General features: G+C 50.9%; 1 protein-coding gene and 1 long non-coding RNA gene across 2 annotated transcripts in view; one reads left to right on the top strand and one right to left on the bottom strand.

The window, feature by feature from the left end:
• The window catches only part of DAP (death associated protein), a 60,595-nt gene extending 49,528 nt beyond the window's left edge, over window positions 1–11,067 (top strand). The window contains exons 3-4 of the mRNA XM_019450783.2: window positions 7,570–7,612; window positions 9,193–11,067. Coding sequence (XP_019306328.1) covers window positions 7,570–7,612; window positions 9,193–9,306 — 157 coding nt within the window. The 3' untranslated portion in view covers window positions 9,307–11,067. The remainder of the gene's footprint in view (window positions 1–7,569; window positions 7,613–9,192) is intronic.
• Window positions 9,614–13,215, bottom strand: LOC128778237 (uncharacterized). Its single transcript, XR_008423661.1, has 2 exons — window positions 11,112–13,215; window positions 9,614–10,587 (listed from the first exon to the last, which is right to left on the bottom strand). It is a non-coding gene; the product is annotated as an uncharacterized LOC128778237 (long non-coding RNA).
• Window positions 13,216–17,597: the final 4,382 nt, after the last annotated feature.

Below are 17,597 nucleotides of genomic sequence, written 5' to 3'. Positions count from 1 at the left end.
TAAATTAAATATGTGGCCATTTATTTCAATAATTGCTGTTTTAGATTTTTAGCAGAGTTTTGAAACCATGAATGGTTTTCTCACCCCTGGGGACTTTTATTTAAAGACGAGACCAGAAAACCCAGTCCTGAGGGCCGTCCGCCTTCCACGGGGACGCTCGTCCACCACGCATTCCTGGCATCTCGTCCCCTGTCTGGGATGCCAAGGAAGCATGGAGCTTGTTCATCAAGGAAACTTAGGAAATAAATAATGAGATCTGTAGTTCAGGACAGAGGACCCTGTCGAGACTGTGATGTGGTCCTGAACAGGTGAGCCTTGGAAACCTCTGTGCATATTTGGCAGCTGCTTAGGGCAGGTGTGAGGAAGTTTTGGAGTTTTCTGCCAATACATAAGAAACCGTTTCTGGGGCGCTAATCCCTGCTAATTCCGCCTCGGTTGCAATTCCTTTAAGTTTAGATAAGTGTGGTTTTTAAAAACTGGAAAAGCCCGAGGATGTGGGGAGGGCAGGAACAATATTTTTCACTGTCTCTGTTTCCTGAGAGAAAGTAATGTTCATCTTCAAAACAACATCTGTCAGAATGATTCTCATCAGATTAAATAAATCCTCAAAGCCGCGATCACAGTTTATAGAATCTTGGAAATGTACGTTATGCTGTGCATGGAGCCCTAATGGAATTTAAAATATGTGTGTTTTTGCGAACACAGCTTTGTAAGCAGACTCTTACCGGGGTTTCTCGTTGGTGAATTTTCGTTTACGCTACCACATCTCAAGGAGCTTAGAAAGTGTTTCTACTAGACAAATGTAACGAACAATCGTTTACCAGTTTTGAGATTCTATTAATTGTAGGTGGAAAAAGACAAAGAGCCAGGGGGCCCTTTGGCCAACCCTGATGAAAATCCGCAACACAGTCTGTGCCAGAAGAGGAGCCACGTGGAACTAGATGTCACCGTTGGGTAGCATGGGAGAGGTCAGCCTTCGGTCATCTTGTCACAGGCAGCTGCCGTATGTCCTTACAGGTGATTATAGCCTTTTTAGTATCAGAGAAGGGAAGAAGATTTCCGGGGGGCGTTTTGTGTCATAAAGACCTTGAACGACTGATCGATACACATGGACACGTAGTATTCTGTGCTGCCGGAAAGCATATTCTTACATTGGTCTGCTAAGTCTAAAATACAGATTTGAAGGGGCACGTGCACCCCAGTATTTATAGCAGCACTATGGACAATATCCAAACTCTGGAGAGAGCCCAGTGTCCATCGACTGATGGATGATAAAGGTGTGGTGCGTATATGTATACGTGGGGGGGGGGAATACTACTCGGCCGTCAAAAAGAATGAAATCTTGCCATTTGCAACCACGTAGATGGAACTAGAGTGTATCATGCTAAGCGAAATACATCAGAGAAAGACAAATTACCTTATGATGTCGTTCATAGGTGGAATTTAAGAAACAAAACAGACGAACATATGGGAGAGGGAAGAAAAAAGAGGGAAACCACAAGAGATTCTTAAATGCAGAGAACAAACTGAGGGTTGCCGGCCGGGGAGAGGGGAGGTGGGGGGGGGATGGCCTACATGGGTGATGGACATTAAGGAGGGCACTTTCTGAGATGAGCACTGGGTGTCGTATGTAAGTGATGAGTCACTGGCTTCCGCTCCTGAAACCAATATTGCACTGTATGTTAACCAACTAGAATTTAAATGAAAGTTTGAAAAAAAAATTAGTTGCTAAGTCTAAACAAGACACCACTTTTCACACATTAGGATGGCTACTATCAAAAAAACCCCAGAGTAGAACCAGTATTGGTGATGTGCAGAAACTGGAACCTTGTGCGTTGCTGGGGAGAACCTCAGCGGTGGAACGTCCATGACTAACAGCTTGGCGGTTCCTCAGAGCCGACCACGAGTTACCGTATGACCCAGAAGTTCCGCTTCTGAGCATGTACACGAAAGATTTGAAAGCGGGGACTCCAACAGATCCTATTAGACCAGTGTTCATAGCATCATTAATCACAAGAGCCGAAAAGGTGGAAACAAGTCAAACGTCCATCAGCAGTGAATGGAAAAACAGAACATGACCTACCCATATAATGGCATATAATTCAGCCTCAAAACGAAAGCAGTTCTGGGGCACTTGGGTGGTTCGGTCGGTGGTGAAGCATCTGACTCTTGGTTTCGGCTCAGGTCATGATCTCACGGTTAGTGAGTTCAAGCCCTGCATCAGGCTCTGAGCTGACGGTGTGGAGCCTGCTTGAGATTCTCCCTCCCTCTCTCTCTCTCTCTCTGCCCTTCCCACGCTCCCTCTCTCTTTCAAAATAAATATAAACTTTAAAAAAAAAAAAAAAAGGAAATTCTGCTATGTGCTACAACCTGGGTGAGCTTATGCTAAGTGAAATAAGCCAGGCATAAAAGGACAAATATTGTGTGATGCCACTCATATGAGGTGCCCAGAGTAGTTTGAGTTCTTAGGACACAAAGTAGAACAGCAGTTGCAGGGGATGAGGAAGGGGGCTGGGAGAGGAGGCTGGGGAGGGGGCTGGGGAGGAGGTGGGGACGGGGCTGGAAGAGGGGGTTGGGGGAAGAGGCTGGGGAGGGGACCGGAGGAGGGGGTTGGGAGAGGAGACTGGGGAGGGGGTTGGGGGAGGAGGGTGGGCAGGGGGTGGGGAGGGGGTTGAGGGTTGCTGGTTACTAGTGTCTCCTAAGGATGCCGAGAGCCCTGCAAACGGGTGGTGGCGGTGGAGGTGGCTGCGTGACATCGTGAATGTATTGCCACTCAGTTATACAGCTGTACGATTTACAGCGGCGACAACGGTGAATAAATTAGTTGCTGAGCTAACTGGGATTTTAAAGCAGACCGGGCGGGGAGGGGAGAGTGCACACCGTCTTCGGGAGCATCGTTTACCTGCCGCTGACGAGAGCCAGCCCGGGCCCGGGGCTCCCCTGCAGGCTAGGTAAGAGTGTGCACGTACAGCACATTTCTTGAATGTGTTAAAACTTAAAACAGTGCAGGGGCGCCTGGCTGGCTCGGTCGGTTAAGCGTCTGACTCTTGATTTTGGCCCGGGTCCTGAAAGCTCACCGTTGGTGGGTTCGAGCCCCGCACCGGGCTCGGTGCTGCCGGTGCGGATCCTGCTTGGGATGATTCTCTGTCCCGCTCTCTGTGCCCCTCCTCCACTCACACTCTCTCTCAAAAATAAATTAAAAACATGGAAAAAACCTACCTAAAAATCTGCAGGGCTTTTCCCCTTGTGGCCTCCGGTGCTGTATTTCTTACCAGCACCGACAGATGGAGACGCGGGAGCACAGGGAAGCCGGATGAAGTCTGAGGTCTTCACCGCCGCTTCCGAGCCGGCTTAACTGGATGGAATATGCCTGGTTTTGGCTGCGCCCCAGAGTCTGCTCAGACCGAAGCCAGCTTGGCGCCCCTGCTCCTCTACCCAGATCGGCCCTCTGGGTGCGCAGAGGGCGACTTCCTGTCCCTTTGAACAGGGGGTCACAAGCCCCGCACCTGGCCGAAGGAATGGGGCCTGCCGTGGCCAAGACGTAGGGGTGGTGTGGCCTCAGTGGCTCCCTGGGCCACACCCCCTCACCCCTGCACAGCTCTCTCGGCAACCCCGTGGGCCCGTGCCCGCCGGTGTGCCCGGCAAGAAGCCTGTGATACACGTAGGCACGATCAGTGCCATGTACTTCTTAAGACAACACCAAAAACCAAAGGCTGGAAAAGAGGATATTTGAGTTTTGAATTTTTTAGTATTTACTTATCTTTTAATATTTCTATTAATATGGAATGTTAATGTTTACTTCTGCAACTTGGGTTGCCCACCGTTTCCGGATTCCTTTCCAAAGGGGCCATGGGGTATATGCGCCCGTCACCTGTTCCCTTTTCTCACCCCTAACCAGGAGGTGGTTCCTGAATTTCAGCAGAATGTTTCAGAAACTCCCCTCCCTCCATTGCAACCCTAAAGAGCCATTTTGTACAGAATATACATGCCCTAAGACAGCTGGGTGGCTTAGGACGCCTGGGTGGCTCAGTCGGTTGGGTGTCCAGCTTTGGCTCAGGTGGTTGTCTCATGGTCCGTGGGTTCGAGCCCCACATCCAGCTCTGTGCAGACAGCTCGGAGCCTGGAACCTGCTTCGGATTCTGTGTCTCCCTCTCTGTCTGCCCCTCCCCCACTCCAATCTGTCTGTCTCTCAAAAGCAAATAAATATTAAAAAAAATTTTTAAAGTCTGGTATACAGAGCCACCAGCACCCGGCTGTCTTCCCACCCATCGCCCGGACTGTTCTCAGAGCGTATTTCTTTCCTCTGAGTCCAGCTTGCTTTTCACGGACACACTTTCCCTTTATGAGCCGAATCCAACAAGCCATTAAAGCCCAACAGCTTAAGTAAGGACTCGTCAAGGCGCAGGTGCCTCCGGAAGACGGGGGTCGGCGAGGGGAGCGCCATTTTGCACACCATCCTCAGGTTCTGTGCCCACAGCCCCTGCACACCCCCTAGGGAGTGAGCCGGGCTGGGGGCACTCTTATTTCGGGGTCTCTGTTAGTCCCCAGAGTCGCTCTGGAAGCTCTACTGTCGTGAGGGGAGGTCTCTTTGAGAGACTCACCTGGAGGGGAGCCTGTGGGAGTCAAGATTCCAGGCACGGCCGCTCCCTCCCTCCATGTGCATTTTCTGATGCTGGGGCTGGACCAGGGCCATTAGTGACCTCTTAGCATCATTGACACACATGTCCCGAGACGTTCTCAAGGCAAGGACTGGAACCCACCCTCGTGTTTAATGTGGGAGACTCACAGGGACCGACTTGCATGGAAATACCCAGACTTTGAAGGGCACTTCGGAGGAGGGTCAGGGGGCCATCGGGTGGAAGCGGGGACCCCGTGATGGGGCTCCTAGGGTCTGGAGACCCTTCCTCCACGCACACAGGGGAGCGGGCACCGATGACCAGATCCCAGGAGCCACGGGCAGGGACTGCCGTCCGGAGGGGGCCGGGCGTTCCAGGGGTTCAGGACGTGGGACCCACTGCAGGCTGGCACTCTGCCTGCGACGGGCCACCTCCTTTCTCCAGAACCAGGTGCTACTCCCCCAGGAGCGTAACCTGCTGATGTGGCTGCAGTTTCCTTATAGTCTGGCTCTGGGCATAAATGTGCATCTGTGTGTTTTATACACACAGTCAGTTAGAATTACACGTGATTTTAACTTTTTGTCTTGTCTGCTTTTGTCCGTTTTTCAATAACGAATGTATACATACACGTATAGAAAGAGACAGGGAGAGAGAGAGAGAGAGCATATGTGGGCTTTTTTTTATACTTATTTTTGAGAGAGAGAGAGAGAGAGCACGAGCAGGGGAGGGGCAGAGAGACGGGGACAGAGGATCTGAAGCAGGCTCTGTACTGCCAGCAGAGAGCCCGATGTGGGGCTCGAACGCAAAAACTGCAAGGTCATGACCTGAGCTGAAATTGGACACTTCACCGACGGAGCCAGCCGGACGCCCATGCATCCGTGTTCTATATAGATAATGGCTCACGCTTCCTCAGCCACCTTTTGGGGCTCACTTTGGACCAGGGAAGCCACTCTACTGTGTATTTACTCTGACTAGGTTCACTCTCTGTGGGTGACTTTCTCACCCAGTTCTTGCTGAGGGGAGGGAGCTGTCTCTACTGCCTTTAAGAGCCTTGGCTGAGGTTACAAAACCAAAAAAAGTGGAGATGATTCAAGCAATCATACACTCTTGGTACAAAACAATGGCGGTGCCTCCCTGGAAGGTGATGCCATGTGATTAGTTGACGAAATGGAACCGTCCCTACTTTAGGCTCTTCCCAGATTTTTATTTTTTATCTGTTTTTAATTTTTTTAAGGTTTATTTAATCTTATTTTCGAGAGAGAGACAGAACACAAGCAGGGGAGGGGCAGAGAGAGAGGGAGACACAGCACCCAAAGCAGGCTCCAGGCTCTGAGCTGTCAGCACAGAGGCCGACTCGGGGCTCGAACTCACAAGATCATGACCTGAGCCGACGACTGAGCCACCCGGGTGCCCCTCTTCCTAGATTTTTAAAGGAACATTCAAAATGTAAGAAAGTTTTATGGTGCCAGGACCATATTCCTTTCTAAAACATTTATGAAATGTTAGAATCCAAATACACTACATGGGGGACTCACACTTGCGTTGAACTCATTCATCTCTGGTTGGCTATTGATCCTGTAGCCAAATCGTATGTGTAATAAAAGAGAAAAAAAAATCCAACCCATTTAAGCACACAACAAAAGCGAAATAAAACCAGTCACGTAGGGGACGTTTCTGTGCTGCTTAGTAAGACTTGAAGTTTCTTAGTCTCATGAAGTGACAGAAATCACTTGGGGAAATTTGGGGTATTTTAGCTCAACTGTTAGGGATACAAACAGTGAACTTACCGAATACTGGGACTTTTGCCTGCGGCAAAACAAAGCTAAGACAAGTGGTTTCCTTCCCAGGATGCCCGGCAGAGCAGGTGGGAGGCGAGCTGGGCAGCTCACGGGATGGACCCCCCTCTGTCTGCCCAGCAAGGCTGTCCACCCACCGGAGCCGCCCGCACCCCCCGTTAGTTACCCTCTCCCTGCCAGGCTGGCGTTGTATTCACCTCCTGCTCCCCGGTCCCCTCACCTCTGGTGGAGGCATTCAGGGGGCGCGCAGCTGTATACTCCCTGGAACTGTGTTCTCATGTTTTTAAATGACGTGCAGCCACTTTTGAAAATGCACAGGAGAGTGTATGCTAACGTGAAAGTGTGCTCGGCGTATCCCAAATACAGAAAACAACCTGACTCTTTCGTAGGAAGTTTAATATGAAAACAAGTGTGTCTGTCCACAGAAAGAAAGACAGGATGGATATCCATCTATTAACTGCGATCATTTCCACTTGGTAGAATGACAACTGACTTCAGCACGTTTGAACTTGTCTGCGTTTCCGCAATGCACAGTTACTGCTTTGGTCCTGTCCCCCACCTCCCCAGTCTTGCTGACAGGTGGGCGGGTTCAATATGACTTGAGATGTTAAGAAATGACAATAGCTTCTCAAGGACCCTGCATTTTTAATACTTGGGTCTCCTAGGGGCCAGGAGCTTTTGCATCGGCTCTGGGATCTCACCCGTTAGAAGCTGCCAGAAAGAAGCCGCGGACCTTGCGAGGGCCCCGGAAGAATGCCTCCTTAGTGGGGGTCTCCGAGTTCAGCCCAGGGCGACCCTGTTTCTTCCCTGCCTTGGGAAGCACCTGTGTCCATCGTCTCTTGAAACAGAAACACCTGGGCTTGCCCCAGCCTCAATTTGGGGACAGCCCCCCGAACGACAACAAAAGAAAGCACAGGACTCACCTGCTGCCTGCTGGTCTCCCGCTCCTGCCCGAACTCAGCCTCAGGAGAAGGACCCCAATGGCCAGCGGGGGGTGGGATGCGATACTAGAGGAGGTCGGCTGCCCCTTCCTCCCTCCTCCCGGGTCACCGTCTGTTACACTCCCCCAAACCCACCTCCTCCAGTTCGCGCTGCCTGCCTCCCTCCACTTCTGTGAGCTGTTCCCTGAAATCGCCTTTTCCCTTCTTGTCTTGCAGCCCGCCCAAACCGACCGTGTTCATCTCCGGTGTGATCGCCCGGGTAAGAGCCTTTCCGCCAAGCCCTCGGTGCGCTGTGGGACTCCTCCTGTCTTTGTTAGACCCCATTCGTTCATCTGTCGGGGCCCAGAGGCCCCTGGTCCAGAGGCTGTGTCATGTCCGTGGAGCGCTTCCACGGCGAGCACTGTGTGGCGAGCACTGCCAGCAGGGCTCACACAGAGGAGCCGGAGCTGCCTGCCCCCCGCCTTCCTCGTGCTCCCCCTTCTCTTTCAACTCAACCAGGGTCGGCTGCTCCCCAGCGAAACAAGACTTAATAAGAATCGAAATAAGAGTTAGCTGTTGTGACACATGAAAATGACATGAAATTCACAGCCCGGTGTCCGTGGATGCGGTTTTAGCCGCACGCGGCCACACCCATTCATGCGTGTCCACACTGCTTTCCTGCTACAGTGGCAGCTGAGCCACGAAGCCCGAAATATTTACTGTCTGGCCCGTTACCACAAATGTCGGCCGCCCCCAGACTAAACTCACGGGTGGTTTTGCTGCACCCTTTACTTTTCAAGAGCCCCACTTCTGGTGAAACCCAACTTAAAAAAAAAATTTGTTTTAATGTTTATTTTTTGAGAAAGAGAGAGAGTGTGTGTGAGCAGTGGAGGGGCAGAGAGAGACAGAGACAGAATCCGAAGCAGGCTGCAGGCTCTGGGCCGTCAGCACAGAGCCCGACACGGGGCTCGAACCCCCGAACCGCGAGATGGAGACCTGGGCCGAAGTCGGGTGCTTAACCGACTGAGCCACCCAAGTGCCCCCCAACATTTTCCTTTAATGACCCAGCAGCACACTCTCCTTTGAGGGAGGGCACAGCAGTGCCAACCATAGCCCTGTGGCTCACAGCACATCCAAGCCCTTAGCACGTGAGGACTTAAGAAAATGCTCTTGCTGGGCACAGCTCACCACGGAGCCCCAGGACCCCGGGGGACACACAGGTGGCTCCTCAAATACACAAAAGAAAATTAAATGCTGACACAAGGCCAGAGTCACCCATGGTGACAGCTCAGCCCCTGCACATCAGGGCTCCAGCCTGCTTGCCGTGGTCTGGGCCCCAGCCACCATCACACATGCACTGTTGTCTCAAGAAGGCATTTCCTCCCCGACAAACAGCCGGGTGCCTTCTGTGAGACTCAGCAGGTTGGATCTGGCTTCATCTCACGGCTTTCAGCCCTGCCCTGGCTGTGTCTCCTTCCCAACAAGTGCCCTGACTCGGCCATGGCAGCAGATCAGAATTAGGACACTGGATTTGGTTCTGTTTTGTCCCTGGATGTAGAGGTCACAGTTCTCGCAGAAGAAAGCCACCCAATACCGGCTTAGTCCTGAGCGACTCGTATGGAGACCTGAGCTCATGGCAAGGGGGGCAGACAGCATTGTCACCCTCTGGGTGCCCCCCTCAGCACCCCAGACAGCTTCAGGACCCCCACGGTCCCAGGAGACAGCCTTCTACCTGCCAGCAGGCTCCCCAGCCCACTGCCCACCCTACGGGGAAGCCAGAGGACGTGGGGTCGGGGGCTTTGGTCTTGCGTTACCCCGCTGTTCGGTGTTGGTGAGCTGGTGCATTCTGTCTCCCGACAGGGCGACAAAGACTTCCCGCCGGCGGCCGCCCAGGTGGCTCACCAGAAGCCCCACGCCTCCATGGACAAGCACCCCTCCCCGAGAACCCAGCACATCCAGCAGCCTCGCAAGTGAACGGCGAGGCCCCAGCGCCCCCACCAGCAGTGCCTCGATATCCCGACCTTTGGTATTTCCCCGGCAGAGACAATTGGCGTTTTCTTCAACCCGCTGCTCCCCTGGGAAATCTAAGACAAAGTGAAGCGCCCCCGTCCTTTGCCTTAAATTTCCGTGTCTGACACTAGAAAGGATCTGACCCCAAACCTCATTTGCAGGGAGTCCTGGTTGATGTCGTTTGAGGGTCAGCGTGCCCCTGTACGTGCCTTTAGCAGAACTTGCCGAGACCTAAGTGAAGTGTTCAAAGCCCAGCTTTACTTGTACGTCAGCGGTCGTCGAGGGCGCAGATTTGGGAGGACGAGATTAAGGCTGGAGGGAAAGTGGACCATTTCATGCTTTTTAGTAACAGGACAACGCGTCTTAACACCTAGGGGACGCATTTCAGAATCACAGGGGCGCGTTTCAGAAAGGCAGGGCAAGGCAGGCTTTTGAGAGTGGCACCAGCGTTACTGAATTCTCCTTCCCGTGTGACAGGGGGTCGCTGTAGGGGGACACCAGGTACTCCTGGGAAAAGCCAAAGAGAAGCTTCCGTCTTTGAAATGGCTTTTGAATCCCAGGAGCCACCTTCTGGAGAAGGAGATCGTAGACAGTCTGTGCAAAGGGAACAGCTCCAGAATGAGATCTCCGTGTGCGTCCCAAACCCGGCACGGCCCCGATCCAGACCGCCTCCAGCGGGGCAATCAGGCAAACCTGCATTTCTCGTAATCCCCTCTAGAGCCGCTTTTGAGTTCTAGAAGTGACCACCGACCGGGGGAGGAGTAGACATAAAGCTGGTTCTGGAACACCAAAGCAAGAGCGTTGTGGAAAGAGCAGATGAAACTCTGCCTAGAAGAAGGTAGAAACACCGTGTTCCACGTGAGCTAGAAAACACCCGTCAATCCCACTGCCCTGAGTTTCTTCTGCCCGCGTGCGGTTTGCCGGGCCCGTTCACCTGCGCGAGCCGGACGGTCCTACTCTTGCAGCGCGTCCTTCCTGCCCGGAGCGGCCCTGGACGGCTCTTGGGCTCACGGCGGTCGAGTGCTTTATTGTTCCGAAAAGCCAAAGGGCCGGTCCACTCGGATGCTGTGCCATCCGGGCCCTGACCGGCCACCGCCGACGGCCGTGTTTGCCGGAGGCCAGCGCCGCCCGCCGCCCGATGTCCTTACCAAAGCCGCACCTGCCAGCTGGGCACCGTGACCTCATCAGACCTCATCAGACCCGCCCCTCGCCCTTCCCCGAGGGGGGAGCCCAGCGCTGCTTCACCTTCTAAAGGCAGGTTTGCTTTCTCTGCTCGCTGATTTGCTGAGGGCCAGCGAATAACCCTCAAGGTGCCCTGTCATCACATCTAGTATTTCTTAGCCGCGGAGATGTTGGTATCATGGGGCTTGCAGGGCTGCAGACTAGGGGGGGGAGGGCGTTGGGAGGGGGAGCTGGCTGGTGGGGGACATATGTCGCAGAGCACAGTAAGCAGCCACCTCCCAGGGCTGGGTCAGGCCTGGGCGGACCATTGTACCGTCTGCTACAGAAATTAAGACGCATCCTTTTCCTTGATACTTTTTAGTTTTGCGGCCCCGGGTGCCGGGCTGTTTCCCAAGGTGCATTTTTTTCTCGTGTACTTTTAGCTACTTCTGGCATGTAGCCCTGGGCTCTAAATCATTAAACGCAAAATATTTTCCTCAATGAGTTCAATTGTTAACCTCAAGATTATTAACGATTGCAATAAAAGTCCCGCATTTCTTCTCATGGTTTGTTTTTTCTTATATTTCAGAGATTTTTTTTTCTTTTACATTTTACAGGGGCTCCCCGACGCTTTCACTAGAATCAGGCACATGCCCACATTATGGATACTTTCACAGATTGTTGCCCAGACACAAAGTCGAACCTCTGGACAGCTGACACCTTGAGTCTCATCAGCTACTTTAGAATGTCTGAAAATGGGAAAGCTTAATGCAGCTGATTAAAACATATTACTTGAGCCCAGCAGCTGGCCCTATGCTAGGGAGGCCCTTCGGGACAGACTTAAGAAGGAATTAGTAGTAAGCCCAGGGGTGGCTGTGAGCAGCTTTTGGTGAAAAAGACATTCACCTTTCTCCAAAGGTCTCCGGGAACCCTGTGCGGAGGAGGAGAGCACAACTGTTAGACCCTGGGATTGAACTGGGAGGGTCCCCTGAAGTTTCCCCACCCGGGGCCTCCTCCTCCCTCAGGTGAGGACCTGAGTGTCAGGCATCTGACAGGCCAGAGTTGGCATCTCCCAACCAGCCTGGCCTTTCCTTAGCCCTCGTGTCTCCTCTGGAGCTGCTGTTTGCATTAGCACATTCGTCTTAAGAGGCTGGGAACAAAATGAGGGTCTCACGTATTTAGCGTCACCGGGCAGGGAGTCGGGCTCTGTAAAACGCTGGTGGACAGAAATGCAAAACACACAACCAACATGGAACAGAATTGTCCCAAGGCCTTTATTATTAACATCATTGTGACCTACATTTTCCCCACATCATTGCCTAACAAAGTACCACAAACTGGCTGGCTTGAAGCGATGGAAATCTATTATTCCATGGTTCTGGAGTCTAGAAGCTTGAAATCGAGATGTCAGCCCAGCCTTGCTCCCTGGGAAGGCCCTGGGTGATGCTCTTTCCCTTTCTGATGGCTGCTGGCATTCCTTGGCGTGCGTTGCTGGTTCAGCATAAATCCAATCTCTGTCCCCGTCATCACATGGTCACCTTTTCTGTGTGCATCTGTGTCCACATTTCCTTCTTCTGAGGACACCATCATTGAACAATGTCCTTAGACACTTGAACCACTGAATGGTTCCCCCTAATCAGTATGACCTCATGGAAAGGAATTTGATCTGCAAGACCCTATTTCCAAATAAGGCCGTGTTCACAGATGCTGGGGGGTAGGACTTGAAAATAGCTTTTGGGGAATCACAGTTCAACCCAGAGCATCAACCATGTGCTGAAAAGCCAAGAAACCTCCCTCCCGGCTCACACTGTTTGACTATTTTGTAAATCGCTTTTTTGAATAAACTTAGCTGTAAGAATGCTTTACCTGCTGCAGATTACTAGCCAGGGAGCAGTCAAAGCCCGTCTGCAGGTGGCAGGGGAGAGGCGTGGGTGTGGTTGGTGCCTCCAGCCGCAGGAGGCTATCTGTCCCCTGGTCCCGGCTTGTGAGGCTGCAGCTGTCTCTGCCCATGTCCTCAGTCCAGAGCCACATGCTTCCAGATCCCACATCTTCTTCCCTATAAGAGTTTTCCATCGGTGGTGGCTGTCCCATTTCACAGACAGGAAGACTGAAGCCCAGTGCCCAGTGGCAAAAGCCACTGTCAGCAAACATTTGTCGAAGGGAAATATACAAATGGCCACCAAGCACATGAAAAGATGCTGGGGATCATCGGTCACCAGGGAAACGCAAATCAAAATCACAGTGAGGGACCACCTCGCACCCACTAGGAAGGCTAAAATCAACAAAGTCAAAGGACAGCAGGTGTTGGCAAGGATGTGGAGAAATCAGAACCCTCGTGCAGCGCTATCGGGAATGTGAAATGGTTGCAGCCACGGAGAGAAATGGGAACATACGTCCACACAAATGTGTGTACACAAACACTCATTAGCGGCATGATTCTTTTCTTTTAATGTTTATTTTTGAGAAAGAGAGAGAATCCCAAGCAGACTCCAAGCTGTCAGCACAGAGCCCCACGTGGGGCTTGAACTCACGAACCGTGAGATCGTGACCTGAGCCGAAGTTGGACGCTTAACTGACTGAGCCCCCCAGGCGCCCCTAGTGGCATTGTTCTTAATAGTCAAAAGGTGCAAACAACCTCGATGTCCATCGACTGAAGATAAACAAAACGTAGTATACCTGTACAACGGAATATTTGGTCATAAAAAGGTTAAAGGCAGACGAACCTTGAAAACCAGGGGCGCCCGGGTGGCTCAGTCAGTTCAGCATCCAACTTCGGCTCAGGTCACGGTCTCACGGTTCGTGAGTTCGAGCCCCACATCGTGCTCCCTGCTGTCAGCACAGAACCCACTTTGGATCTTTGGATCTTCTGTTCCCCTCTGCCCTTCCCCTGCCTGTGCTTTCTCTCTCTCTCTCTGTCTCTTTCTCTCTCTCTCAAAAAATAAACTTTAAAAAATGAAAAGAAAAACGTTATGCTCAGTGAAAGATGCCAGGCACAGAAGACCATGTATTATGGGGTTCCGTTCATAGGAAAGGCCCAGACTAGAGAATATCTAGAGACAATGGCTCTTGGGCTGGTGGGGGCAGGGAGGACAGGGAGGTGGGTGAGAGCCAAAGGGAACAGGGTTTCTTCCTGAGGCGATGAAAATACTCAAAAGTCAACTGAGAAGATGCTTGCACACGTCTGTGAATATGCCAAACCAGAATTGTGCGCTTTACTTTAAGCCTATTTACTTATTTTGAGAGAGACAGAGACAGCGTGAGCGGGGGAGGGGCAGAGAGAGAGGGAAACAGAAAATCCCCAACAGGCTCCACATTGTCAGCAAAGAGCCCGACGCGGGGCTCAAACCCACGAAACTGTGAGATCACGACCTTGGTTTGATGAGCCAAAACCAAGAGTTGGACGCTTAACCAACTAAGCCACCCGGGCGCCCCTCGAATTGTGCACTTTTTTCAATGGACAGATTGTTGGCGTGGGAAGTGTATCTCGATAATGACTTTTTTTTAAGTCCGTGTTAACAAGTGGCAGAGCTGAGCCTGGACTCCAGATCCTTCTGACCCCAGGGCCACGGCCTCCTCAGCATCGGGCCCCCCACTCTGCGGTGCTCGCCGGACCGAGGAACAGAAATCCCACGCAGAAAGGGAGCTGCCAAGACAGGACCACAGGCGTGGCTGGATGCCGAGGGCACGAGGAGGGGACCGTGCGGCCGTCAGGGGCCTGGACTGCATGGTGGGGCAGGTGCCATCCTGGAGAAGAGGTGAGGGGAGCGGCAGACCGTGTGGGGCCTCCGCGCAGAGCTGCTGAGCAGGGCTTCGACAAGGAGGGGCCGAGGCATGTGGTGGTGCCAGGGTGGGGGTGACAGTGGGGCCTGGGGATGAAGACAGTGGGCACGGGCTGCTGGGGACACAATGGAGATGTGAGCCCAAGGTGCCAGGCAGGCAGAGAGAGGCAAGCTGTGTATGCAGAGAAAGGGGTTTTGCAATTTTGCAAGAATACGAAAAAATCATTGATACTGGTACATCTATGGTCATATTAGATACCAGTTTCGTTAGATAGCTGGTTAATACCAGTTTCAAAAGAACAGAGCCCCCAACATGGGCAGACGGTGCTGGCAGGGCGTGGAGGTTTTGGATAGCAGGGACAGAAGACTGCAGAAAAGGAGGGCCGGATCAGTGCCAATCCAGGCGGTGTCTGGGATTAGAGAGGAGGCCAGAGAGGCTCGGTTAATGATCAGCACAGCAGGGAGGGGTAGAGCCTTAGGACCCTGAGGACCCCCTAGGACAGATGTGACCCAGAGGTCAAGGAAGCTTGCATTGGCCCCTAGCTCCTGCCTGCTGTGCACGGTGCTCTGTTTGGGCTCATGTCTCCCTAGTACAAAGCTCAGCCCCTTGCCTGGTTTCAGCAAGAAATCCCCCTGTGACTTTCACAAGTGTTATTGGGTTGATTCAAGACACAAGAGGTTATGGGGGGCACCCACGGAGCCAGAGTCCTGCGCTCTCCCCTGGTGTAGAGAAGCAGACCCCGCCCGCCCCCCACCCCATCTCTGGGCCCTTCTGGATCACCTGCGAGGCCCTGGCCTGGTCTGGGGAGATCAGCTCCCCACTCTCAACACATCCCCTCCTGTGCCAGTCCCTCTCTGGGTCCAGGGAGGAAGACAGGGGCCATATTACACCCTGTTCCATCCTCAGGTGCATGCCGGTGGCACCAATGCCCATCCACTCGGGGGCCCGCCTCGACTCCACTCTTCAAACCACGGTCCGCCCCTGATGGAGCTGTGCCGGCCGTCATCGGAGCCCAGAGCAAGTGTGGGCCCTCTGAGGTCATGTGCCACTCTCCACTCCGTACCTGAGCAGTTCACTTTTCTTCTCTGGGCCTCGGCTTTATCACTGCCAAAGGAAACCTTCCTGAACTTCCCAGATGAGGCTGTGTGCGTGTGACAGGGGTGAGCACTCAGTCGATCTTAACTTATCATCACTATCACGATGGCTGTTATTTAGGACGCAAGACTAGAGACACCATGAGACTCTGCCCGGTTAAAGCAAACACCACTAAGAGGCCGAAGAAACAGGGCGAAGGCGGTGGGGCCCTGCTGTAGGCCTCTCGAGAACCCCATGCTCTATGACCCCCCAATGTCGACTCAGGGGTGCACGAGCACATGCCCAAACCCGAACAACACTCTCCCCATCCTTGATCCGGGTTCTTTCACAAGCCAGGCACGGGCGCAGGGAGCCAGCGCGCACTGGGAGCCAAGCTTCAGGGTGCGGCAGGCCCGTGGCGGGAACAAAAGCAGCCGGAAACAGCGGAAACCACTGGAGACAGTGGAACGACCACCGGCAAAGTGGAGGGCGCTGCCCGGCCCGGGCAGATACCGCCTTCAGGCACCCCAAGAAAGGGCAGGGCTGGAGGGAGGACCTGGAAGGGGACGAAAGAGATCACCAGACCCAGCAGGTTTTTAATTAATGAATTAGTTCGAAAACATCTGCCTCCTGCCTCAGCGGCCGGCGGTGCCCTTCTGCTGTTCTCCAGCTTTTTCGAACGTCACAGCTGCCATGCTGGTTACATGCTTCTTTCTACAAACCCCAAAGTAAACTTTTTTTTCCCCCCAAGACTTTGTATCCTGCTGGCCTCTGCAGTATACAGAACAAAAGCAAAACCAAACCAAAAAATCCCAGGCATTTCATAACCATCCCAGGAGGCGTCTACGGCCATATGCTCCTGAAGTCGAGAGGGGGTGAGTGGGTGGTGGTGGAGAGCTGTGAAACTCCGAGGACTTGAAATTTCCTCAATAGTTGTATTAGCTAGAATTCTCCAAAGAAACAGAACAGGAGACGATGGTAGCTGACCATAGATATAGATGATAGATGGATAGGTAGAAGATGATAGATAGATAGATAGATAGATGATAGATAGATACATAGATGATAGACAGATGATAGGTAATAGATAGATGATAGATAGATAGATACATAGATAGATACATAGATAGAAGATGATAGATGATAGATAGATAGATAGATGATAGATAGATAGTAGATAGATAGTAGATGATAGATGATAGGTAATAGATACATAGATATATAGACAGAAGATAGATAGATAGATAGATAGATAGCAGATGATAGATATATGATAGGTAATAGATAGATAGATGATAGATTGATAGATAGATGATAGATAGATAGATAGATAGAAGATGATAGGTAATAGATAGATAGATAGAAGATGATAAATGATAGATAGTAGATAGATAGTAGATGATAGATGATAGGTAATAGATACATAGATAGAAGATAGATAGATAGATAGATAGATAGATAGATAGATAATAGATATATGATAGGTAATAGATAGATGATAGATGAAAAATAGATAATAGATGATAGATAGATAGTAGATGATAGATAATAGGTAATAGATACATAGATAGAAGATAGATAGATAGATAGATAGATAGATGATAGATAGATAGATGATAGATAGATGATAGGTAATAGATAGATAGATGATAGATAGATACATAGATAGATACATAGATAGAAGATGATAGATGATAGATAGATAGTAGATAGATAGTAGATGATAGATGATAGGTAATAGATACATAGATATATAGACAGAAGATAGATAGATAGATAGTAGATGATAGATATATGATAGGTAATAGATAGATGATAGATTGATAGATAGATAGATAGATAGATAGATGATAGGTAATAGATAGATGATAGATAGATAGATAGATAGAAGATGATAGATAGATAGATGATAAATAGTAGGTAGATAGTAGATGATAGATGATAGGTAATAGATACATAGATATATAAACAGAAGATAGATAGATAGATAGATAGTAGATGATAGATATATGATAGGTAATAGATAGATGATAGATAGATAGATAGAAGATGATAGGTAATAGATGATAGATAGATGATAGATAATAGATGATAGATAGTAGATGATATATGATAGGTAATAGATACATACATAGATAGAGATGATAGATGATAGATTGATAGATAGATGATAGATAGATAGATACATAGATACATAGAATAGCCAGCCAGAGAAATAGATAAAGAGATTTGTTTTAAGG

The sequence above is a fragment of the Panthera pardus genome, unplaced genomic scaffold (assembly GCF_024362965.1).
Source record: "Panthera pardus isolate Hobbes unplaced genomic scaffold, ASM2436296v1 HiC_scaffold_2, whole genome shotgun sequence".
NCBI lineage: Eukaryota > Metazoa > Chordata > Mammalia > Carnivora > Felidae > Panthera > Panthera pardus.
This window is presented reverse-complemented; position numbering and strand designations above follow the sequence as displayed.